Here is a 26,742-nt window from a genome sequence, read left to right as displayed (position 1 = left end):
GGCCAATCTGCAAAGATTGAAAGGGGTTTTTGTTTTGGTTGTTTTGCCTCCAGGTGTTTAAGGAAATCACTCTCATATCATTAGATGACTACTCAGCTAGTGAAACAGAGACGTCAATGTCGACATATGACAAAGAACACAGTCTTTACACAAATAGTTTAGGAAGTTCACTAAGCAAAAACTATAACCTACAACATGCAGAAACAACAACTAATGGGAAAGTAGGAGAATATGATTTCCAGAGTTACCACATTATAATATTCAAAATGTCCAGTTTTCAACAAAAAATGATGCGGCACATGAAGGAATAAGAAAATATCACCCATTCACAGTGGAAAAATAGAAATTAACAGAAACTATACCTCAGGAAGCCCAGACATTGGACTTACTAGAAAAAGATTTTAAATCAGCTATTTAAAATATGTTCAGAGAGCTAAAGGAAATCATATCCAAAAAATAAAGGAAACGAGGTAAACTATGTATCACCAAACAGAGGATATCAATAAAGAAAGAGAATAACAACAGAATGGTAATTATGTGGGTAAAGGATGTGTTAAGTAACCCAATTGTGGTAAACATTTCACAATATATATGTGTATGAAATCATCATGTTGTGCACCTTAAACTTACACAATGTTATCTGTCAATTATATCTCAATAAAGCTGGACAAAAGTAAAACACATTACTCATGGGGAGAAAAAAGATATAAAAAAATAGAAATTCTTGATCTGAAAGATACATTAGTGAAAAAAATTTACTAGAGGGCTTCAAAAACATATTTGAGCAGACAGAAGAAATGAATAGGGAGCATGAAGATGAGTTGATTACAATTATCCAATTGGAGAAGCAGGAAAAAAAAAAGAATGAAGAAAATTAACAGAACCTAAGAGACCTGGGGGACAGCATCAAACACACGAATATACAAATAATGAGAGTCCCAGCAGAAGAGGAGAGAGAGAAAAGGCAGAAAGAAAAAATGAAGAAATAATGGCTGAAACCTTCCCAAATTTGGTGGAAGACATGAGTCTACACATCAAGAAGCTCACTGAACTCTAAGTAAAATAAACACAGAGATCCACACCAAGACAGACAGACAGAGAATCTTGAAAGTACCAAGACAGAAATGATTTTTCACTTAGAAGAGATGCTCAGTAAGACTAACAGAAAGGAATACACTCCAAAAAATCAATTAAACACAAAAGTAAGCAGTAATGGAGGAACCGAAGAACAGAGTATATATGACATATAGAAATCAAATAGCAAAATAGCAGAAGTAAGTCCTTCCTTATCACTAATTACTTAAATGTAAATGGGTTATATTCTCCAATAAGAAGACAGAGAACGGCAAAACGGATTTTTAAAAAACCCCACCATCTAACTATAGGCTGTCTATAAGAGACTCACTTTCATTTTTTTCTTTTTTCTTTATTGAAGTATAGTTGCTGTACAATATTATATAAGTTACAGGTGTACAATACAGTGATTCACAATTTTCAAAGGTTATACTCCATTTATAGCTCTTGTAAAATATTTCCTATATTCCCCATGTTGTACAATATATCTTTGTAGCTTATTTTATTTATTTATTTATTTATTTTATTATTTAGTTTTGGCTGCATTGGGTCTTTGTTGCTGCATGCAGGCTTTCTCTAGTTGCGGCGAGTGGGAGCTCCTCTTCATTGCAGTGTGCAGGCTTCTCTTTGCGGTGGCTTCTCTTGTTGTGGAGCACAGGCTCTAGGCGTGTGGACTTCAGTAGTTTCGGTGTGCAGGCTCAGTAGTTGTGGCTTGTGGGCTCTAGAGGGCAGGCTCAGTAGTTGTGGCACACGGGCTTAGTTGCTCCGTGGCATGTGGGATCTTCCCAGACCAGGGCTCAAACCCATGTCTCCTGCATTGGCAGGCGGATTCTTAACCACTATGCCACCAGGGAAGTCCCCTGTAGCTTATTTGATACCTAATAGTTTGTACCTCTTAATCCCCTAACCCTGTATTGTCCCTCCCCACTTCTTTCTCCCCATTGGTAACCACCTGTTTGTTCTCTATATCCGTGAGAAGAGACTCACTTTAGATGTAGACACAAATAGATAAAAAATGAAAGGATGGAAAAAGATATTCCATGTAAATAGTAACCAAAGAGAGCTAGGGTATCTATACTAATATCAGAAAAAATAGACTTTAAGTCAAAAATTGTTACAAAAGACAATAAAGACATTATATATTGATAAAAGGGTCAATCCACCAAGGGAATATGATAATTATAGACATATGCACCTAACAATATTGCCCCAAAATATATGAAGAAAATATTGATAGACTTGATGGGAGAAATAGTAAACAATTCTACAATAATAGTTGGAGACTTCAGTACTCCACTTTTAATAATGAGTAGAACAACCAGAAAGAAGATCATTAAGGAAACAGAGTCCTTGGACAACACTATAAACCAACTAGACTGACAGACTTACACAGAACACTTCACCTAACAAAGGCAGAATTCACACTTTTATCATATGCACATGGAACATTCTCCAGGTTAGACTATATATTAGACCACAAACAAGGATCAGTAAATTTTAAAAGACTGAAATCATACTAAATATCTTCCATGATTACAGTGGAACAAAACCAGAAATCAATAACAAGAAAATTTGGAAAATTCATAAATATGTGGAAATTAAACAGTATAATCTTAAACAATCAATGGGTCAAAGAAGAAACCACAAAGGAAATTAGAAAATATTTTGAGATGCGTGAAAACAAGAATATATCATACAAAAACACAGAATGTAGTGAAAGCATTGCTCAGGGAAAATTATACCTGTAAATGTCTACATTAAAAAGAAGAAAAATCTCAAATCAATAACCTAACATTACAGCTTAACTAGAAAAGAAGAAACTATAGGTATAGAAGAAACTAGATATAGAAGATATGTAGAAGAAATTACACCCAAAGCTAGCAGACGGAAGGAAATACTAAAGATTAGATTAGAATGGAGATACACAAAATAGAGAATAGAAAAACAACAGAGAAAATCAACAAATGAAATATTGGCTTTTTGAAAATACCAACAAATTATTAGGTTGCCTTAGGTTTAGACTCTTCAAAAAATATTGCATAATTTATTCAACTCCCACTGGTTTATGAGAAGGAAACATTATTTCATTTGGAGCTATAAGATTAATCTTGTTTGGTGTACTTTTTAAAATTGAGGTATACTTGACATACAATATTATATTAGTTTCAGGCGTACAATATAATGATTCGATATTTGTGGATGTTGCAAAATGATCACCACAATAAGTCTAGTTAATATCCATCAACATATGTAGTTACCATTTCTTTTCATGTGATGAGAACTTTTAAGATTTATTCTTAGCAAGTTTCAAATATGCAATGCAGTATTATTAACTATAGTCACCATGGTGTACATTATATCCCCATGACTTATTTATTTTATGACTGGAAGTTTGTACCTGGTTTACTTTTAAATATTCTGTTCTCCCCCATAATTTTCATAAAGTGAATGGAGAGGTCGTTTTAATATATCTTTTATGTTAAAAAACCTAAACAGACCTATGAGGAAAAGTGAATTATTTTATGATTTTTAATTATATTCATTTTAAATGGACTTTATTTTTCGAGCAGTTTTAGTTTTACAGGAAAATTGAGCAGAGAGTACAGATCTTTCTCATATGCCGCCTAACGCCCCCCTCCAGTTTTCTCTGTTATTTTTATTTATTTATTTATTTATTGGCTGCATTGGTTCTTCGTTGCTGCGCGTGGGCTTTCTCTAGTTTCAGCGAGTGGGGGCTACTCTTTGTTGCGGTGTGTGGGCTTCTTATTTCAGTGGCTTCTCTTGTTGTGGAGCACAGGCTCTGGGCACGTGGGCTCTAGAGCACAGGCTCAGTAGTTGTGGAGCAGGGGCTTAGTTGCTCCACAGCATGTGGGATCTTCCCTGACCAGGGCTGGAACCCGTGTCCCCTGCATTGGCAGGCGGACTCTTAACCACTGCGCCATCAGGGAAGCCCCTGTGTCGGGTCTTAGTTGCGGCATGCAGGATCTTTTCATTTCAGCACTTGGGCTCTCTTGTTGAGGTGCGTGAACTCAGTAGCTGTGGCGCACAGGCTTAGTTGCCCGGTGGCATGTGGGATCTTAGTTCCCTGACCAGGGATCGAACCCGCATCCCCTGCATTGGAAGGCGGATTCTTAACCACTGGACCATCAGGGAAGTCCCTCCCCTATTATTAATTACTTGAATTAGTGTGGTATATTTGTGACAATTGATGAACCTACATTGATACCTCATTATCACCCAGAATCCATAGTTTACATTAGGGTTCACTCTTGGTGTTGTACATTCTCTGGGTTTGGACAAATGTATAATGACAAATATCTACTATTATAGTACCATACTGAATAGTTTCACTGCTGTAAAAATCCTCTGTGCTCTTCTTCTTCATCAATCCCTCCCCCAACAACCCCTAACAACCACTGATCTTTTTATTGTCTCCATAGATTTGCCTTTTTCAGAATATCAGATAGTTGGAATCATACAGTATATAGCTTTTTAGATTGGCTTCTTTCCCTTAGTAATAGGCATTTAAGTTTCCTCCATGTATTTTCATGGCTTGATATCTAATTTCTTTTAGGACTGAATAACATACCACTGTCTGGCTGCACCACAGTTTACTTATCCATTCACCTACTGAAGGACATCTTGGTTGCTTCCAGGTTTTGGAAACTATGAATAAAGTTGGTATAAACATCTGTGTGCAGGTTTTGGTGTGGATGTCATTTTCCAATTCATTCGTGCATTCATTCCTGCAAGTGTGGGATCATATGGTAAAAGTATGTTTAGCCTTAGGTTTGGTAAGAAACTTTCCAAAGTGTCTACCATTTTCCATTCCTATCAGCAATGAATGAGAGTTCCTGTTGTTCCATGTTCTCATTGGCGTTTGTTGTTGTCAGTGTTTTGGATTAGCCATTCTAATAGTTGTGTAGTGGTATATCATTGTTCTTTTAATTTGCAATTGCCCGGTGACATATAATGTTGAGCATTTTTTCATAAGCTTATCTGCTATCAGTATATCTTCTTTGATGAGGTGTGTCTTTGGTTCTTTTGCCCAAGAAGAACCCAATCTTAAAACTGGGCCTTTGTTTTCTTATTGTTGAGTTGTAAGAGTTCTTTGTGTATTTTGGACATCAGTCCTTTAACAGATATGTTTTGCAAAGATTTTCTCCCAATCTGTGGCTAATCTTTTCATTATCTTAGCAGTGTCTTTTGCTAGCACCATTTGTTGAAGACCGTCCTTTCCCCGTTGAATTGCCTTTGGTCCTTTGCCACAGATCAATTGACTCTGTTTGTGTGGGATTATTTCTGGCCTCTCTGTTCTTCCATTGATCTATTTGTCTGTTCTTTCACCAATATCACACTGTCTTAATTTTAAATTCACATTCATTTTTTGAACAGGAAACACACCCACATGTATTTATAAAATATAAAAGGTGCAAAGAGTATATAGTGTAGTGAAGTTTCCTCCTGCCCTGGTCCCCCCGCTCCCAGGTTATCTTCTCCAGGTAAACACTATTATTAAATATAATTTTCATTCTTTCAGAGTTATTTTACTTCTTATCCTCTCTCTTTCTCATTCTCACTCTCACTCTGGCTCTTACTCTTGCTCTTGCTCTCTCCCCAACACAAATATTAAAATACAGTGTTATGCAACTTGCTTTTTTTTTCCATTTAACAATATAATAACTAGAAAAACATCTCATATATGTACATCTATGCCTGCCTTTCAAAAAAAGTTTTTATTTGGTAAAAAAAGCATGTAATATTAAATTTACCATTTTAACCATTTTAAGTGTACAGTTCAGCAGTGTTATGTATATTTAGATTGTTGTGATCTCTAGGACTATTTAATCTTGAAAAATTGAAACTTTATACCCATTAAAAACTAATGCCCTCTCCTTTACCCATCTCCCCAGCCCTTGTCAACCACCTTTCTACTTTCCATTTATAGGATTTTAACTATTTAAAATACTTCATATGAGTGGAATCATACAGTATTTGTCCTTTTGTGAGTGACATTTTGCTTAGCATAATATCCTCAAGGTTCATCCATGTTGTAGTGTACGAAAGGATTTCCTTCTTTTTTAAGGCTGCATAATATTCCATTTTCTTTATTTGTTCATCTGCCAATGGACATTTGGGTTGCTTCCACCTCCTGACTACTGTGAATAATGCTACAATGAACATCAGTGGGCAATTATCTCTTTGAGACCCTGCTTTCAATTCTCTTGGTTATATACCCAGAAGTGGAATTGTTGGATTGTATGGTAATTCTCTTTTTAACTTTTTGAGGAACCTCCATACTGTTTTCAATAGCAGCTTCACCATTTTATATTCCCAGCAACAGTGCACAAGGATTCCCTTTTTACTGTGTCCTTGCCAGCATTTCTTTTTTTAAAATAATTAATTAATTAATTAATTTTTGGTTGCCTTGGGTCTTCGTTGCTGTACACGGGCACTCTCTAGTTGCCACAAGCGGGGGCTACTCTTCATTGTGGTGCTCAGGCTCCTCATTGCGGTGGCTTCTCTTGTTGCAGAGCATGGGCTCTAGGCATGCGGGCTTCAGTAGTTGTGGCACACGGGCTCAGTAGTTGTGGCACACGGGATCTTCCCAGACAAGGACTCGAACCTGTGTCCCCTGCATTGGCAGGCAGATTCTTAACCACTGTGCCACCAGGGAAGTCCCTTGCCAGCATTTGTTATCTCTTGTCTTTCTGATGATAGTCATTCCAACAGCCTGAAATAATACCTCATTGAGATTTTGATTTGAATTTCTCTTATGATTAGTGGCATTGAGCATCTTTTCATATGTTTGTTGGCCATTCGTATATCTTCTTTAGAGAACTGCCTATTCAATTCCTTTGTCCATTTTTTATTCTTTATTTGTCATTGTTGTTAATTGTAGAAGTTCCTTATATATTCTGGATATTAACCCCTTATCACATATAGGATTTGCAAATATTTTCTCCCATTCTGTAAGTTGCCTTTTTACACTGTTGATAGTTTCCTTTGATGTGCATAAGTTTTAAAATCTGATATAGTCCCATTTATCTTTTTTAGTTTCATTGCTTGTGCTTTTGCTGTCACATCCAAGAAACCAGTTGCCAAATTAAATGACCTAAAGCTTTCCCCCTATGTTTTCTTCTAGGAATGTTACAGGTTTAGGTCTTTAAGCCATTTTGAGGTAATCTTTGTATATGGTATAAGTTAAGGGTACTACTTCACTCTTTTGCAGCTGGATATCCTATTTTCCCAACACCATTTATTGAAGAGACTATCCTTTCCCCATTGTGTAGTCTTGGCACCTTAGTTGAAAATCATTTGGCCATATATGCAAGGGTTTACTTCTGGGCTCTCTTTTCTGTTCCATTTTCTATATATTATGCCAATACCACACAGCCTTGATTACTGTTGCTTGGTAGTATATTTTGAAATCGGGAAGAGTATGGTCTCCACTTTTGCACTTCTTTTTCAAGACTGAGTTGGCTATTAAGGTCCCTTGAGCTTTCATGTTAATTTTGGGATTTTTTTCTATTTCTGCAAAGAATGCCACTGGGATTTTAATACAGACTTCATTAAATCTGTAGGTCTTTTTAGCTAGTAGGACATTTTAACAACAGTCAGTCTTGCAGTCCATGAGCATGAGATGTCTTTCCATTCTTTTTGTCTTTCTCTGATTTCTTTTAGCAATGCTTTATAGACTTCAGTGTGCAAGTCTTTCATGGCCTTTGTTAAGTTTATTCTTAAGTATTTTATCCCTTTTGATGCTATAGAAAATGAGATTGTTTTCTTAATTTCCTTTTTGGATTGGTTGTTGTTAGTGCATAGAAACACAAGTGATTTTTGAAAAATTTTTATATTAAGGACTTATGTGGTATTATGTTATATGGATAGCATAGTTTATTTCACCAGTCCTCTATTGAGGAACATCTATGTTGTTTCTAAATCTTTGATGTTACAATGTTGCAATGAATAGTCTTGTGGACAACTCATTTTTCACATGTAGAGTTTATCTGTTAGATAAATTCTTAGAAGTTAAATTTCTGAATTAAAGGATATATACGTTCAAAAATTTCATGGTTATCACCAAAGCTTTATGATTTTGACATAAGATAGTCAGAATTTGTGATGCTGTTTATTTAAAATTATGAGAGTATCTATTTTTTCATCTAACTTGCACTTTTAAAGGTAATTTACCTTGTCTTTCTTCCAAAGCAAATAAGTAGATTCGCAAATCACACATTTATGGTCAAGAGTCCAAGAAAGGGGTCTATGTTGATTTCTGTGGCAACCTGATGAAAAATGTGAAAGTGATGTGTACTAGTGAATTTTTTCTAAAATACAGCTGAAGGAAAGTCTTTGAAAATTATATGTTGAAAGTGATCCCCCTATAAATACATCAGTAAAACTTTGTTAGTCATCCTTTAATAGCAAAGATATTCTGTTTATGATTCACAAATACTGAGTTATTTTATATTTTTAAAATTCTGTGATTATAATTTTGTTATTAAGATGTTTTTCTATTTGTGGAATTTGCCATTTAAAGCTGCTTAGTGTTGAGTCTTGTCCCCAAGAGCTCGTTTGAAAGTTGTGTGACGTCTTCTAACAGAGTGGATCTCCTTTCAAATTAACTGCATTTACTAACAAGGAAAACATAACTTCTGTAAATTGTATATTTAAGTAATATTTAATGTATAAAAGACAAGAAGAAAATCAGTATTCCAGATACAGAAGGCTGGTTTCTACAGTTGGCAATGGTACTTCAGTATCTGAAAGATGACTTGAAATGTGTACAGGCTTCTCTTGATTAAAAAGTTGCTCGAGTCTATCAGATTATCAAAGTGTTCCATTCAAAAAATGCTCATCGCTTGCTATTCCAGTAGAAAGCAGCAACCTTGTCACCTAAACACAACAGGAGCTCTTGCAGATTTCAGGAAAAAGCGAGTAGAATGAACTTTATTTATGGCAGAATAAATTTAGAAACAAAACTTGAAACTATTTGATTTTAGAGAACTGATTTGTGACTTGCAGAGATTACCAATAGACAATTAAATTATAGAACGTGAAAACTGGACAAGCTTTTATTCTATTTTTATTTATTTACTCTGGCCACGCTGCACAGCTTGTGGGATCTTAGTTCCTCGACCAGGGATCGAACCCTGGCCCTCGGCAGCGAAAGCGCAGAGCCCTAATCACTGGACGGCCAGGGAATTCCCTGGAAAGGCTTTTAGAGATGATACAGCCAAACCTCTGTAACGAGGTGGAAATAGACCTAGACTGGTTAGTTTGTGAGCCAAACATCACATCAGACTGGGGAAATGGTCCACGTGTGTGTTCCAAGTGGCAATTTATTCAATATTGAAAAAATTGTGTGCAGATCTCAAGTTGGTCTTATGTTTTATATTTATAATACATATATATATTTGTAAGCATGCTGGAATGATTAATATTATATATAAATCATCTAGGAAAGTAAAGAACTTGATGATAACCTGGAATATAGGAAAGAAAATGTATAGGATGGCCACATAGATTAGTGGTTAAGAGTGTGGTGTCTGATCGGAATCTTGGCTCCACTACTGTGGGACTTTGTGTTTTGGTTTCCTCGTCTAGAAAATGTAGGTAACAAGCGGCTGTCTGACTCAAAGAGTATAAGGATTACATGAGACAATCTGGATAAAGGATTAGTATAGTGCTGGGTATATAGTAAACTCTCAATAAATGTAAATTGCTGTTCTTGTTTTGTCAATATGTCAAAGAAAAGAGGACGGATTAAAAAGCATTTTCAGAATAAAGTCAAAATACGTCACTAGCACTTTCAGGTCAATGGGACTGAATTGGACCCCCCATGAAAAGGTGGAGGGGATCAAATGACGTAGACCGCCTTAGCAACAGGCCCCCAAAGAAGGTGAATTTCTGTAACCAATAGGCATCTGCACTGCGGAGAAGGCAGCCAATGGATGATGGAAAGACGAAGAGGGAGGGCGCGCCAATTCTGTTGCCTGAGCCTCGGCCCAACAAAATGGCGGCGGCGGCGGCGTCGCTTTGTTTCCGCGGCTCCTGCGGAGGTGGCAGCGGTGGCGGCCTTTGAGCTGTGGGGAGGATCCAGCGCCAGCTGTAGTGACGACTAAGAGTCCAGTGCATTTCTATCGTAACTGGGCACCGGGGAGCGCAGAGTGGCGCCCTACGGTCGCTGAAGCCGACAAGGCATTGAAGCGAAAACATGACTGCTGAGCCCATGAGGTAAAACACAACCCCGTCTCACGGATCCCAGTGGTTTCGGCCTACGCGCCTTCTGAGCCGGGTGTTTGGGAAAGCTTTGGCTTGGTGGGTTAGGCCTGTGTTTTGCTGAGCGGAAAGAGGCATCGTTTTCTCCTTAGGTGAGGAGGGTTTCGGGGTTTCGGCGGCAGGCTCCATCCCGGGGTGGGGGTGGGGGGGGCGCGGCCTGGCGTGTCGGGCGCTTTCTCCAGCCTCCCCGAACCGTGAAGCTTAGTTGGCCTCCTCTGTTTATTCTTCGGTGCTTGTGGAATTGAGACCCTGAAGTGGGAGGCGGTTTTTGGTATCCTGGTCTTTCTTCCTAATCTTTGGGCCTAGAGACTGCGCGGGGAAGAAGGAGGGGGGGGTGAGGGGTGGGAAGAGGGGGAGGGGCGGTCGGGAGGATGTGAGATCCTGGGACGACTTAGTGGCGTTTGGACGAAGACGGGAAGTACCCCGGCCTTGCGGAATTTAATTTGTTTTTTTCTGCAGCCCCTGGGGACAAGGCCATTTTGTGGGGTGAACGGGTGGGTCTTGCCAGTATTCCTTCTCTACTCCAGACCCTGAGGGGTATCCTTGGATTTACCTCTAGGCAAAGGGATACTAACGCAGGGTTTTGCTTCCAGAGGACCCCAGTATACTACTTTTTGTGTAGTCCAGCTTTAATGGGTGGTAAGGCAGTCCTCAGATGTTTCTCCACTTTATGGGCAAATTTTGAGCAAAAGTAATTAGACCTTATTTTTGTTTATTTATTTATATATTCCAAGAGGGGTGGGGAGCACGTTAACATGAGTTGATGGGAAGTAAGATCTATTGCAAGGAAGCAGTGCCTGGCAGGCCACCTCTTACCAGTCAAGCACGTTTATATTAGGTTGAGGCTGCTTTTCTCTTGTGCTTCTGATTTGCTTCTTGATAGTGTCTAAAAATAATGGGTTGTTAATGTGAAATGTATACCACTTTTACACAGGTGGCTGGCTTGCTTTTCAGACAGTTTGACATTTGACTTTTCATCCCTTGTGAATTAAGTAATTTTTCTGCTTTGAGATGTATCCTTGGCGCCTAGTGGTAAAGTAAAATTACAGGGATCATAGATCAGAATTGCATTCGTAGTTGGCAAAATATGCTTTTGAGTAACTATTAGGATGGTGTATATATATATGTGTATATGTGTGTGTGTGTGTGTGTGTGTGTATATATATATATATATATATACATACACCATCTTAATAGTATATAGGTATATATGTTTTTAGAGCACTTTACCTAGTGTATAGAATTTGGGAATGAACCTGTGATATTTATTGTGCCTGTTTTTCTGCATTAACAAGCAGTAGATGGAAGATGTTTTCCTTCCTTTGAGGAAAAAAAATGCACTTTAGTTCTTAGATTATAGATCCCTAGTTGTGTAAGGATTGTGGCCTTGGTTTTCGAATTTGTGTTAATTGGTCCAAGTGCAATAAGCCTTTACGTAAGGGGTATTGGGCACGTAAGAGGTACCCAACAACTTGTTGGTTAGTTATTATCAGGTGCCCATGTTCCTGGACATGAAGGGTGTACCTTACAGTTAAATATGACCTCTAGATTTTACTAAATCTCACAAAGTCTGCCTCTAAAACCGTAGCTTGAACTTGGATTTTCTCCCTTTCTTTAGGGTGAGCAAATTAATTATATATAGACTTTCTGAATAGAATTATTCATTTTATGCCAGGGTCAGTTTTCCTTATGGGCCTTGAATTTTTGTTGATCTTAGTGGTAAGAGTAATAATCTTAACTAAAATTGAGTGCTTACTGTTGACCTTGACCTGTGTAATCGTGATTAATTCTCAGAACAGCTCTATGGGTAGGTACTTGGTGTTCCCCTTTTTACAGATAAGGAGGAAACTGAGGCATAGAGAGATCAAAGAACTTGATCAAAGTTATATAGTTTGTAATTGGTGGAGCTGGAATTGAACCCAGTCTTTACTCCAGAGCTTATGTTCTTAACCACAGGCATTAATACCTCCTTGAGCTGCCAGATATAATGTGATTATGACCATTTTAATTTAGCCCAAGTATTACAATGGAAGAAGTTCATGTTAGCTACTATTGTCATTTGTTGTAGGTCTTTTGAGTTTGTAGGTGTTTATAATATTTTGTCTTTTATGTTCATATGAGATAGTAAGATATCTGAAGCATTTAATTCCAGGAGAATCTTAAGCTACGTGAAAACCCCCTTGCAAAGAACACATGTATAAATGTAAAGAATTAATTTTAAAAAGTGTGATGCTGATTATTTACTATGAAAGTGCTCCAAGTGGGTGTTCAGAAGAACTGTCTCAGTGTGAAGTGTCATTCATCTCAAGCCATAATTGTAGTTAAAGGATAATCTGACTGGTAATGCTTGAGTGAGTTGAACCCACAATACCAAATCACTCTTGATTCTCTTCTAATGTGAGGCAGAAATAATATGAACAATTCTATGAATTGTCATTAATTTTATTTTACACAATTGTTCCACATTTTTTCTTTATCAGATCTTCTGTCCAGCACTTAAAAATAGGAGCAAAGATTAGTTTCTAATTTTTACTTACATTTATAAAAAAAAGAACATTCCTAGGATTCTGTGGTAAAAAAATAGCCAAAAGGCAAGAGGGAGGAAAATAAATTGATGATTTGGCTAAATCATACAGTTGGCTCTGTGTTCCTCCACTCAGTACCGAGGATTTCAATCTGTGGTTGGTTGAATCTGAGGATGCGGAACTGCGGATACGGAGGGCTGACTATGGGACTTGAGCATCTTAAGATTTTGGTATCTGTGGTGGGTCCTGGAACCAACTCCCCTCAGATACTGAGGGACAAATATACACTGAAAAATCAGTGGCTCAGTTTTCAAAGGTTTTGTTATTGTTTTTAAAGAGTTTTTTGTTATTTGTTTTGTTTTAAATAAGATTATTTCTTCAGTTTTTTGGCGTGAAAGATCAGCCTCTGATTGACAGATAAACTTTCATTTATTTTTATATAAAGATCTTGGAGATTTGATTGAACTTGTCATTCTAATCCTTATGGCAATTGATTACTTGAAAAGCTGAAAGCAATATAACCAGTTATTGGTCTTAAATTTTAAAAGGTAGAAGTGGTCTAACTTGAGAGATGTTGGGAAAATGTCTTAGAAAGTGTCTGTTATTGTGGTAGTTCACACTCAGTTGCATACTAACGTATTTTTGAAAAATGTTATCTGTGAAATATGTGCATTCCCACTGTGTGGAAAGTATTAGGCCAGGCCTGTGGCAGCGGAGTACATGCAAATTTTACAAAGGGTTTTGAAAATATTCAAATGCCAGCTGTTTCGTTATGTTATTGGTGTGGATGAAAAGAAAGACATTTGTGATTTTAATTGTGATCAGGCCAGTTCTCATTATTGGCAACCCTTGGTATAGTTGACCATGAGCCTTCACTTTTATATTGTATTTCTAGAGATAAGATAAATGTAGTACTTAAAGGTATTTGTATATAGATTTAGGTGTGTGAAATAATTTTTTCTGTTAAGAAATTGTGTGTATTTATGTGCCTATTTCACTTTTGAAATCTGAATAAATTTACGGATTGGGCCACAGAATACAGGCAATTCTTGGGTTTACATGAAGTCTTTTTCCTCCAGAGCTTGAATGTTCTCTTGGACATTGGCAGAAGCTGTTAAAATGGGTTAAGCCATTGGAAAATGATGTATAGCTCTTCCTTTAGGAATGTTGAATATAGCAGGGCAGTAAAAGGAGTGTCTAAGTAGGATCTCTCTGTACATGTATCCTAATGTTTGTCTTATTGGCTTGATAGCTGACATGCAGGATGATTAATCTCCATAGCTCTCCATCTGTAAAACAGGAGTAAGTTTAAAAGATACTGATAAAGCCTGCAGTTCTGGAGGAGATAACATGGTTATAACAGCGGTTCTTAAAAGACAATAAACTGAAAGCTCTTTGGGGGTCTTTGTTAATTTTTAAGTGTTTTAGGAGTGTAAAGAGGTCCTGAGACTAGAAGTTTGAGAACTGCTGGTTGTGGAGGAATGAGTGCTTAACTCGGAGCTAAACCTGGGTTTTCTAGTTACAGCTCTGTTGCTCAACTGATTGTTGTAGACAAATCATTCATCTTTCTAGGCCTCTGCTTTGTCATTTACAGAATGAACTTGTACTAGATGGTCTATAAAGTTATTAAAAACATAATCCTGGTTATGTTAGTGTCGATCATTTTTTGACTTTGTTTGCCTTTTTGGGGGTAGGGAGAAGAAGTGATGAGGGAAAGTTTCTTTATTCAATGTATGCATATCTTTTTTGCCTTGAAGCTTACATGGTTAGGATACAGGTGTTTTGTTGCTAATATAATATATACTGTCACATACACAAACATTTATTAGAACGGAAAAACTTTGCTGGGAAGTTCGTTAATAATTATTGTGGCTCAGGATATGTTCTATTTTGAAAGATTACTATATCCAGTGTATTTCTGCTCTTTTATGATTGGAGATGATACTTCTGAAGAGACCTATATTCTAGCTGCTGGTGATTTTTGCCCTGGGAAAAGGTTCTGTGAATTTTGCTCTCTAGCCACTGTTTTCAGATCCTGTCTCTGAGACTTTGTCTCTGAGTTTTGGCTTGAAGTAGCCATTCTTGCTATCAGTAGTCCAGCTTTCTTGTGAACTGTTACATAAAATATTTGTTTAAGAAATTTATTGGTATGGTAGTGGTGTTCATGTGTATATACCCTATACTCGATATTTTGGAGGAATGCTTTATTAGTTGATCAAATACTTGAGTACCAACTAGGTGCCAGGCACTGTACTAGCGTATGCAAAGGGTAAAAGACAAAATTCCTGCCTCCTTAAAGCATTCTTAATCTAAGGAGGGAAATAGTAAGTAAATAAGCAGTTACAAAGCAGTGCTAAAATGGAGGTATATTGGTTGTGCTAGGGATCAGAATGAATGAAAGCCTAATTTGGGGGATGTTTAGGAAAGTTTTGCAGAGGAGATGGTATCTGTATTGGGTCTTGAAGGTAAGTTAGCAGTTAAGGGTTGGCTGTGAAAAAGGGCAGTCCAGCAGAGGGATTAGTATGGCTAAAGATTAGTCTTATTTTCCACACAGCAGAGGAAATAAGACATGTTCACAAATAAATTTGAAGCAGGATATAAAGTGCTACATGCTGTGTTGGGTAACAAGTAACTTGCTGTGGGAGTTTAGAGTAGGAAGACATTTCTGATGGGGTCCAGGGAAGGCTTTATAGAGAGGTAGCATTTGAATGTGACCCTTGGAGGATGCATCTACTTCTAACAAAGAAGACTGGGGGAGGATTTCAGATGTGAGTTATAGCAGCTTGAGCAAAGAAATGTTGTATATATTAGTGTTTTCTAATTGAAAGGAGGTCAACTTAGAATTTTTAACTCAGTTCCTGGGCAAATATTGTATAACCATGTGCAATTAGTATTTTTTCCAGCTTTATTGAGGTATAATTGACATATAGCATTGTGTAAGTTTAAGGTGTACAATGTGCTGATTTGATATGTGTATATATTTTGAAATGACTGTCACAATAATTACCTTTTTTTGTTATTCTTGTGGAGAGAACATTTAAGATCTACTCTCTAGCAACTTTCAAGGATATAATACAGTATTGTTAACGATAGTCATCATGCTGTGTGCTGTACATCAGATCTTCAGAACTTATTTATCTTACAGTGCAGTTCGTATGTTAACTTTGATTGCTCGATGATCTTGTAAAAGCCACATGTGCCCTTGTGACTGAGCCCGATAATTTTAATTCAGAAGAGCTATCAAAAACATAACCCATTTTCCTTGAAGATTGTGTAGAATTTAATGCACAGATTTTGAATGACTATGAGTGTTCAAAATGTACCATTAGTTGTCTTTATTTTGGTCATTTGTCAGTTGACTTTTGGATGACATTTGATTTATAAAATCCAAAATCAAAAATAGTTTATTTTTGAGTAATACTGGATTTATTTTGCTTATTTGAATTATATCAGTTATTTTTTGGTTTATTTGATAGCATTCTAAACTTAGTTCTGCTATAACACTTGTTTTGAAAAGTGAATTTGTTCCAACAAGATTGATGTATCGGGGGACAATTTGAGCATAAGACAAAATTTGCATTTGCTTATTTAGGATTTTGTCTGCAAGTTCAGGGCTCAGCAAACTATGGCCACCAAACAGTGGCCTATTTTTGTAAATAAAGTTGTGTTGGAACACACCCAAGCCCATTTGTTTACTTTGTCCTGTGGCTGCTTTTGTAGCACGGTCTCAGAGTTGAATAGTTGCAACAGAGACCTAATGGCCCACAAAGCCTAAAATATTTACTATCTGGCCCTTTATAGAAAGTTTGCCCTGGGTGAATGCAGGAAACTGCATCCAGCTGAACTGAGTTGCATTAAAATACACGCATATATAGGCACATACCTCAGACATCTACCACCTACCTCAGTTCACCCCTTGTGTTATGAGCCACACCCATCCACATCTATTGTTACAATTTTCCATCCGATTTCAGATAACCCTCCTTCCATCACTTCACAGTAATTCATGAGCTGCAACCCTTCTGATGCCCACTTCCACAAGCAAACTTCAGGTCTTTTTCAAGGTAACGTGCCATATTTATTGTTGTACTTGTGTATTTCTTAATCACTTAACATGTGTAAACTGTGTAAAATTGTGCTACCATTTCTATTAGGTTTCTGTCTTTTTTAAAAAAATGTGTCACTGATGAAGTTTTTTCAGTGTTGGGCTTCTAACCCCGTTTTTTCCGTGAATCCTATGGTGTTCATTGCACAATTTTGCATTACCTGGTGATTTTTAGGAACTCATGTTATATTATTGCAGAACTGACTGTAATTGTCATCCTGCAAAAAGTATTGATTCATTCACCAAATATTTCTTGGGCTGTGTGAAGACTAAATGAGTTAATGGACACAAAACACTTAGGTTAGTGTGACATAATAATTACTCAAATATTAGTTGTTACTAATTACTATTACCATGTGCCAAGAACTGTTCTAAGTACTGCTTAGGTGAACAAGACAAATTAAATTAAGGCTCCCCATGGAGCTTACATTATACCTTACACTATACTTTAAAAAATCGGTACTAATTTACATTTTGGCTAGTAACTCTGTTCCCCCCCCACCAAAAAAAAAGAGATGTTTTGGTGTTTTTATAAATGATACTTAAAAAATGTCTATCCATGAGACCTTCAAGATGGTGGAGGAGTAAGACGTGGAGATCACCTTCCTACCCACAAATACATCAGAAATACATCTACATGTGGAACAACTCCTACAGAACACCTACTGAACACTGGCAGAAGACCTCAGACCTCCCAAAAGGCAAGGAACTCCCCGTGTACCTGGGCAGGGCAAAAGAAAAAAGAAAAAATAGAGACAAAAGAATAGGGACGGGACCTGCACCAGTGGGAGGGAGCTGTGAAGGAGGAAAAGTTTCTACACACTAGGAAGGCCCTTCACTGGCAGAGACGGGGGGTTGAGGGGGGGAAGCTTTGGAGCCACGGAGGAGAGCGCAGCAATAGGGGTGTGGAGGGCAAAGCAGAGAGATTCCCGCATGAGGATTGGTGCCGACCAGCACTCAGCAGCCTGAGAGGCTTGTCTGCTCACCCGCCGGGGTGGGTGGGGGCTGGGAGCTGAGGCTCCAGCTTTGGAGGTCGGATCCCAGGGAGAGGACTGGGGTTGGCTGTGTGAACACAGCCTGAAGGGGGCTAGTGCGCCACAGCTAGCCGGGAGGGAGTCTGGGAAAAAGTCTGGAACTGCCGAAGAGGCAAGAGACCATTGTTTCGGGGTGCACGAGGAGAGTGGATTCAGAGAACCGCCTAAACGAGCTCCAGAGACGGGCATGAGCTGCGGTTATCAGAGAGACACCAGAGACGGGGATGAAACGCTAAGGCTGCTGCTGCAGCCACCAGGAAGCCTGTGTGCGAGCACAGGTCACTATCCACACCTCCCCTCCAGGGAGCCTGTGCAGCCCGCCACTGCCAGGGTCCTGTGATCCAGGGACAACTTCCCCAGGAGAACACACGGTGCGCCTCAGGCTGTTGCAACGTCACGCTGCCCTCTGCCTCCGCAGGCTCACCCTGCATTCCGTACCTCTCCCTCCCCTGGGCTTGAGTGAACCAGAGCCCTCTAATCAGCTGCTACTTTAACCCCATCCTGTCTGAGCGAAGAACAGATGCCCTCCGGCGACCTACATGCAAAGGCGGGGCCAAATCCAAAGCTGAACCCCAGGAGCTGTGCGAACAAAGAAGCGAAAGGGAAATCTCTCCCAGCAGCCTCAGGAGCAGTGGATTAAATCTCCACAATCAACTTGATGTACCCTGCATCTGTGGAATACCTCAATAGACAACGAATCATCCCAAATTGAGGCGGTTGACATTGGGAGCAACGATATATATATATTTTCCTTTTTCTGTTTTTGGGAGTGTGTATATATATGCTTCTGTGTGTAATTTTGTCTGTATAGCTTTGCTTTTACCATTTGTCCTAGGGTCTGTCTGCCCCCCCCCTTTTTTTTCTTTTTTAGTGTAGTTTTTAGTGCTTTTTATCATTGGTGGATTTGTTTTTTGGTTTGGTTGCTCTCTTCTTTCTTTCTTTTTTTTCTTTTAAATTTTAAAAATTTTTAATAATTATTTTTTATTTTAAATTTTAATAACTTTATTTTATTTTATTTTATTTTTCTTTCTTTCTTTCTTTTTTTCTCCCTTTTACTCTGAGCCGTGTGGACGAAAGGCTCTTGGTGCTCCAGCCAGGCATCAGGGCCGTGCCTCTGAGGTGGGAGAGCCAACTTCAGAACACTGGTCCACAAGAGACCTCCCAGCTCCACGTAATACCAAATGGCAAAAATCTCCCAGAGATCTCCATCTCAACACCAAGACCCAGCTCCACTCAACGACCAGCAAGCTACAGTGCTGGACACCCTATGCCAAACAACTAGCAAGACAGGAACACAACCCCACCCACTAGCAGAAAGGCTGCCTAAAATCATAATAAGGTCACAGACTCCCCAACACACACCACCAGACGTGTACCTGTCCACCAGAAAGGCAAGATCCAGCCTCATCCACCAGGACACAGGCACTACTCCCCTCCACCAGGCAGCCTACACAACCCACTGAACCAACCTTAGCCACTGGGGGCAGACACCAAAAACAACGGGAACTACAAACCTGCAGCCTGCAAAAAGGAGACCCCAAACACAGTAAGTTAAGCAAAATGAGAAGACAGAGAAACACACAGCAGATGAAGGAGCAAGGTAAAAACCCACCAGACCAAACAAATGAAGAGGAAATAGGCAGTCTACCTGAAAAAAGATTCAGAGTAATGACAGTACAGATGATCGAAAATCTTGGAAATAGAATAGAGAAAATGCAGGAAACGTTTAACAAGGACCTAGAAGAACTAAAGAACAAACAAACAGTGATGAACAACACAATAAATGAAATTTAAAATTCTCTAGAAGGAATCAATAGCAGAATAACTGAGGCAGAAGAACGGATACGTGACCTGGAAGACAAAATAGTGGAAATAACTACTGCAGAGCAGAATAAAGAAAAAGAATGAAAAGAATTGAGGACAGTCTCAGAGACCTGTGGGACAACATTAAACGCACCAACATTCGAATTTTATGTGTCCCAGAAGAAGAAGAGAAAAAGAAAGGGACTGAGAAAATATTTCAAGAGATTATAGTTGAAAACTTCCCTAATATGGGAAAGGAAATAGTCAAGTAGAGGAAGTGCAGAGAGTCCCATACAGGATAAATCCAAGGAGAAACACACCAAGACACATATTAATCAAACTATCAAAAATTAAATACAAAGAAAAAATATTAAAAGCAACAAGGGAAGAACAACAAATAACATACAAAGGAATGCCCAAAAGGTTAACGGCTGATCTTTCAGCAGAAACTCTGCAAGCCAGAAGGGAGCGGCAGGACATATTTAAAGTGATGAAAGGGAAAAATGTACAACCAAGACTACTCTATCCAGCAAGGATCTCATTCAGATTCGACGGAGAAATTAAAACCTTTACAGACAGGCAAAAGCTAAGAGAATTCAGCACCACCAAACCAGCTTTACAACAGATGCCAAAGGAAATGGAAATAAAAACAAAAATAAACAAATGGGACTTAATGAAACTTAAAAGCTTTTGCACAGCAAAGGAAACCATAAACAAGATGAAAAGACAACCCTCAGAATGGGAAAAAATATTTGCAAATGAAGCAACTGACAAAGGATTAATCTGCAAAATTTACAAGCAGCTCATGCAGCTCAATCTCAAAAAAACAAACAACCAATTCCAAAAATGGGCAGAAGACCCAAATAGACATTTCTCCAAAGAAATACAGATTGCAAACAAACACATGAAAAGCTGCTCAACATCACTAATCATTAGAGAATTGCTGATCAAAACTACAAAGAGGTATCACCTCACACCAGTGAGAATGGCCATCATCGAAAAATCTACAAACAATAAATGCTGGAGACGGTGTGGAGAAAATGGAACCCTCTTGCACTGTTGGTGGGAAGGTAAATTGATACAGCCACTATGGAGAACAGTATGGAGGTTCCTTAAAAAACTAAAAATAGAGCTACCAAACGACCCAGCAATCCCACTACTGGGCATATACTCTGAGAAAACCATAATTCAAAAAGAGTCATGTACCACAATGTTCATTGCAGCTCTGATTACAATAGCCAGGACATGGAAGCCACCTAAGTGTCCATCGACAGATGAATGGATAAAGAAGATGTGGCACATATATACAATGGAATATTACTCAGCCATACAAAGAAACGAAATGGAGTTATTTGTAGTGAGGTGGATGGACCTAGAGTCTGTCATACAGAGTGAAGTAAGTCAGAAAGAGAAAAACAAATACCGTATGGTAACACATATATATGGAATCTAAAAAAAAATAGTTATGAAGAACCTAGAGGGAGGACGGGACTAGAGATGCAGACCTACTAGAGAATGGACTTCAGGACATGGGGAGGGGGAAGGGTAAGCTGGGAGAAAGTGAGAGAGTGACATGGACATATATACACTACCAAATGTAAAATTGATAGCTAGTGGGAAGCTGCCGCATAGGACGGGGAAAGTGACCACCTAGAGGGATGGGATAGGGAGTGTGGGAGGGAGGGAGACGTAAGAGGGTTGAGATATGGGGATATATGTATATGTATAGCTGATTCACTTTGTTATAATGCAGAAACTAACACACCATTGTAAAGCAATTATACTGCAATAAAGATGTTAAAAAAAATGTCTCTCCACAGATCAAAGATACTTCCTTAAATGTCTAGTCGATGTGTCATTCATCTCATGTACTATTTTATTGAATGATTTTTTGGGAATGTTTTTTATAACTGTAACCTCAGGAGATGAACCTGATCCTACCTTCAGGGAGATAAAGAATAATCATCTCCTGGGACTTCCCTGGGGTCCAGTGGTTAAGATTCTGCACTTCCACTGCAGCAGGAGGGGGTTAGATCCCTGGTCTGGGAAATATGATCCCACATGCTGCGTGTGGTGTGGCCAAAAAAAAAAAGAAAAAAGAAAATCTCCTTTTTACTATATTTCAAAAGGAAAAGTTTCCCCAGGGACCTCCCTTGGTGGCGCAGTGGTTAAGAATCCCACTGACAGTGCAGGGAACATGGGTTCAAGCCCTGGTCCGGGAAGATCCCACATGCCGCGGAGCAACTAATAAGCCTGTGCTCCACAACTACTGAAGCCCACGTGCCTAGAGCATGTGCTCCGCAACAAGAGAAACCACTGAAGCCTGCACACCACAACAAAGAGTAGCCACTGCTCGTCTCAACTAGAGAAAGCCCACGCAGCAATGAAGACCCAACGCAGCCAAAAAAAAAAGTTTCCCCAAAATGGGAATATTTTCTTATATAACGTCAATATAGTTAGCAAATTTAGAAATTAACCTTGATACAGTACTGTTTCTAATCTATAGACCTTAATTACATTTTGCCAATTGATTCATAATGTCCTTCATAGTGAAAGACTGAAATATCATTTTTTCTGGTCCAGGATACAGTTCTGGAACACGCATTGCATTTTATTTTCATGTCTGTTTAATCTTCTTTAATCTGGAGCAGTTCACCGTGCCTTTTTTTTCCCTTCCGTTTTTTGAAGAACACAGGCCAGTTAATTTGGGTTTAGTCTGGTGTTTCCTTGTGATTATGTATTTTGCTAGGGATAGTATGAAGTGATATGCCTTTCTGAGCACATTTTATCAGGAGGCACATCTTTGCTTTTACTATACTTTATTTTATTATTATTTTGTAAAAATATTTATTTATTTGCCTGTGTTGGGTCTTTAGTTGTGGCATGCGGGATCTTCGTTGAGGCATGCAGGATCTTTCATTGTGGTGCACGGGCTCTTCATTGCAGCATGCAGGCTCCTTTCTAGTTTTGGCACGTGGGCTCCTGGGCACATGGGCTCAGTAGCAGCACGTGGGCTCTAGAGCGCTCGGGCTTAGTTGCCCCGTGGCATGTGGGCTCTTAGTTCCCTGACCAGGGCTCGAATCCGTGTCCCCTGCATTGGAAGGTGGACTCTTAGCCACTGGACCACCAGGGAAGTCCCTACTATATTTTTAAAATGGTTTTACTTTTAATACTAATATTATCAGCCCACTTTAGAGATTTTGAAGCTAGGCTTGGTTAATTTCTGTAGCGTTAGGGAGAATTTGCCCACCTCTTATTTTTCTTGCCTTTCCCCTTTCCTCAGATATCCCCAACATTCAAAATCAAAACACCCTATTTATGAATTTTCATTGTGTTTTCTGAGTATCTACTAAAAATAGAGAACTAGGAGTAAATGTTTCATATTACAGTGACTGGACCTGTTACTGTTAAGTATATGAAATAATACATTTCTTTCAAAGGCTGCCTGTAGAGCATCCAACACAGCTTATTGAATATTTCAATTTAGAGATAGAAGGGAAAATATTTGATGGTACTAAATGCCTTCAGGACTTTTAAAAAATGCTCAACAAATCAACACTCTTTTCTTTTAAGGAATCCCTGAGCAGGCATTATCTTTATTTTAATAAACATTTAGTATTCCTCTGTTCAAGGCAATTTGTTATTTCTCACATGGGAAAAAGAGATGAACTCAGACCAGTTTCCTCCTTTGAGGCATTTACACTCCAGTAGGGAGTACTCTTGAGTTTTAAACAAGGAACTATAAGCAGAATGTGTTGCTCTTAAAGAGAAGTAAAAGAATATTCAGTGGGTGAAGAGGGGAAAGAGAACCTTCTTTGAGCTTAGAGTTGTGGTCAGATGAGATTGGAAAGTCATCTGTGAATTATTTTGCAGAGACCTTCAAATTCTTGCTTAGGATTTTTTTTTAATATGTATTTATTTGTTTTGGCTGTGCCAGGTCTTAGTTGCGGCACGTGGGATGTTCATTGCGGCATGTTTAGTTGCAGCATGTGGGCTCTTAGTTGCGGCATGCATGGAGGATCTAGTTCCCCGACCAGGGATCTAACCTGGACCCCCTGCATTGGGAGCACGGAGCGTTACCCACTGGACCACCAGGGAAGTCTCTCTTGCTTAGGCGTTTGCACTTTATCCTTATTTATAAACATGGGGAGCCCCTGAATGTTTTGAGCATGGGCGTGACAGATATTTGAGTCTGCTCAACTATGCCAAATATACTGGATTCTGCATCCGTGGATTTAACCAAACTCGATTGAAAATATTTGGGGAAAAAAGTTCCAAAAAGCAAAACTTGAATTTGCTGCACATAGGCAACTATTTATTTACTTATTTATTTTTTTAATTTATTCTTTTTGGTTGTGTTGGGTCTTCGTTGCTGCACGCAGGCTTTCTCTAGTTGCAGTGAGTGGGGGCTACTCTTTGTTGTGGTGCACAGGCTTCTCATTGTGGTGGCTTCTCTTGTTGCAGAGCACGGGCTCTAGGCACGTGGGCTTCAGTAGTTGCAGTGCATGGGCCCAGTAGTTGTGGCTCACGGGCTCTAGAGTGCAGGCTCAGTAGTTGTGGTGCATGGGCTTAGTTGCTCCGTGGCATGTAGGATCTTCCTGGACCAGGGCTCAAACCTGTGTCCCCTGCATTGGCAGATGGATTCTTAACCACTGCGCCACCAGGGAAGTCCCCTGCTTTCTTGATCTTGCCACGTTCTTTGCCTCCTGTCTCCATTTGAAGACTCTGCCTTTGGGTGGGGATGGGGTGTGGCATATTGATGAAATGAACTGTATTTAACCAGTGTGCCAAATATAATGAAACATTTCTTGAAGTTCCTACTGGGAATTACTGATTTGGCCCATGTGAACATGGTGACTGTTACTGCAATTAAAAAATTTTGAATGTTACGCAGAGATCACTATTTATACATAAGGTAAAATGTAGGTCTTATTCAAATGTTGCTGCTTTATTACTCAAACTTGCATTTTTTTTACCTGCCTTAGAGCATTTATATCTTTGTATTCAAAACACTAGACTGGAATTTGTTCAGTCCTCCATTGTTTCTTCATTGTTTTGGAAAGTTTGACGTTTTCTGACAAATTCTGAATAGTGTTTATTTGCCAAAGTAGGTACTGTTGGTACTGAGCCTAATAAAACCAGAAATACCTAGGTTCTGCCCTTAAGTGCTTTTAGAATAAAACTAAATAACACAAGACAAGAAGATATTTAGTGAATTATATAAACATATTTTTCTGGCAACAAGTATGGAGATAGCTTATACATGCACACTTATGAACTATCAATACAGATTTTGTTTTTTTTTGGTTGCGTTGGGTCTTCGTTGCTGTGCGCAGGCTTTCTCTATTTGCTGCGAGTGGGGGCTACTCTTCGTTACGGTGCGCAGGCTTCTCGTTGTGGTGGCTTCTCTTGTTGTAGAGCACGGGCTCTAGGCGTGCAGCTTCAGTAGTTGTGGCACGTGGGCTCAGTAGTTGTGGCCCGCGGGCTCTAGAGCGCAGGCTCAGTAGTTGTGGTGCACGGGCTTAGTTGCTCTGCGGCATGTGGAATCTTCCCGGACCAGGGCTCAAACCCGTGTCCCCTGCCTTGGCAGGCGGATTCTTAACCACTGTGCCAACAGGGAAGTCCCAATACAGATCTTTAAAAAATTTATTTATTTTATTTTTGGCTGCGTTGGGTCTTTGTTGCTGCACGCGGGCTTTCTCTAGTTGTGGCGAGTGGGGGCTACTCTTCGTTATGGTGCGCAGGCTTCTCATTCCGGTGGCTTCTCTTGTTGCGGAGCACGGGCTCTAGGCACGCAGGCTTCAGTAGTTGTGGCCCACAGGCTCTAGAGTGCAGGCTCAGTAGTTGTGGTGCACGGGCTTAATTGCTCCGCAGCATGTGGGATCTTCTCGGACCAGGGCTAGAACCTGTGTCCCCTGCATTGGCAGGCGGATTCTTAACCACTGCACCACCAGGGAAGTTCCCAGAGACATTATTTAGAAGTTTTTTAGTTTTATAAGTTTATTTAAGTGATACCATATAATACATATGATTTTACAACTTCCTTTTTCGGTTCAGTATTGTTTTTGGGATTTTGAGGTAACTTTAGATCTGCACTGTTCAATACAATAGCCATTAACTATCTGTGGCTGTTGAGCAACTGAAATGTGGCCAGTGTGAATTAAGATGTGCTGGAAGTGTATTTGCTCAGAGGATTTCGAAGACTTAGTACAAAAAAAGTAAAATATCTTATTACTAATTATTTTATATTAATTACATATTGAAATGATAATTTGGATATATTAGGTTAAATAAGGTTAAAATTAATTTCACCTGCTTTTTCTTTTTTCAAAATGTTGCTTCTAGAAAATTTTAAATTATATTCGTGGCTTACGTTATATCTCTATTGAACAAACTGATCTGGAATGCTCACTTTTCATTTCATTAGTTTTGAGTTGAATGTGTATACTACAATTCATCTGTCTACCATTGGTGGGTATTTAGAATTTTTTCTAATTTGGTGCTATTAAAAAGTGTTAGAACATTCTTTTTTTTAAAAAATTTTTATTTTTTTTATTTTTTTATTATTTATTATTTTTGGCTGTGTTGGGTCTTCGTTTCTGTGCGAGGGCTTTCTCCAGTTGCGGCGAGCGGGGGCCACTCTTTTTTTTTCTTTTTTAATTTAGGGAAGGCTCTTTTATTTATTTATTTATTTTTATATTTATTTTTGGCTGTGTTGGGTCTTCGTTTCTGTGCGAGGGCTTCCTCTAGTTGCGGCAAGCGGGGGCCACTCTTCATCGCGGTGCGCAGGCCTTTTCACTATCGCGGCCTCTCTTGTTGCGGAGCACAGGCTCCAGACGCTCAGGCTCAGCAGTTGTGGCTCACGGGCCTAGTTGCTCCGCGGCATGTGGGATCTTCCCAGACCAGGGCTCGAACC

General features: G+C 39.0%; 1 protein-coding gene across 10 annotated transcripts in view; it reads left to right on the top strand.

Annotated features, from left to right (window-relative positions):
- The first annotated feature begins 10,084 nt into the window (after positions 1-10,084).
- ATRX (ATRX chromatin remodeler) overlaps positions 10,085-26,742 on the top strand; it is a 245,445-nt gene continuing 228,787 nt past the window's right edge. For 6 of the 10 annotated variants that reach the window (XM_057537602.1, XM_057537600.1, XM_057537595.1 and 3 more), the window contains exon 1: positions 10,085-10,314. Coding sequence is in view for 4 of the 10 variants with exons in the window: in XM_057537600.1 (XP_057393583.1) it covers positions 10,295-10,314 (20 nt within the window). In the remaining 6 variants the exon portion in view is untranslated. Of the gene's footprint in view, positions 10,315-10,348; positions 10,452-16,858; positions 16,949-26,742 lie in introns of those variants that run through there. The other 4 variants (XM_057537599.1, XM_057537597.1, XM_057537598.1 and 1 more) reach the window with 3 other exon arrangements.

The sequence above is a fragment of the Balaenoptera acutorostrata genome, chromosome X, assembly GCF_949987535.1.
Source record: "Balaenoptera acutorostrata chromosome X, mBalAcu1.1, whole genome shotgun sequence".
Lineage (NCBI taxonomy): Eukaryota > Metazoa > Chordata > Mammalia > Artiodactyla > Balaenopteridae > Balaenoptera > Balaenoptera acutorostrata.
Note: the sequence above shows the minus strand (reverse complement) of the source record. Positions and strands in the feature narration are given on the sequence as shown.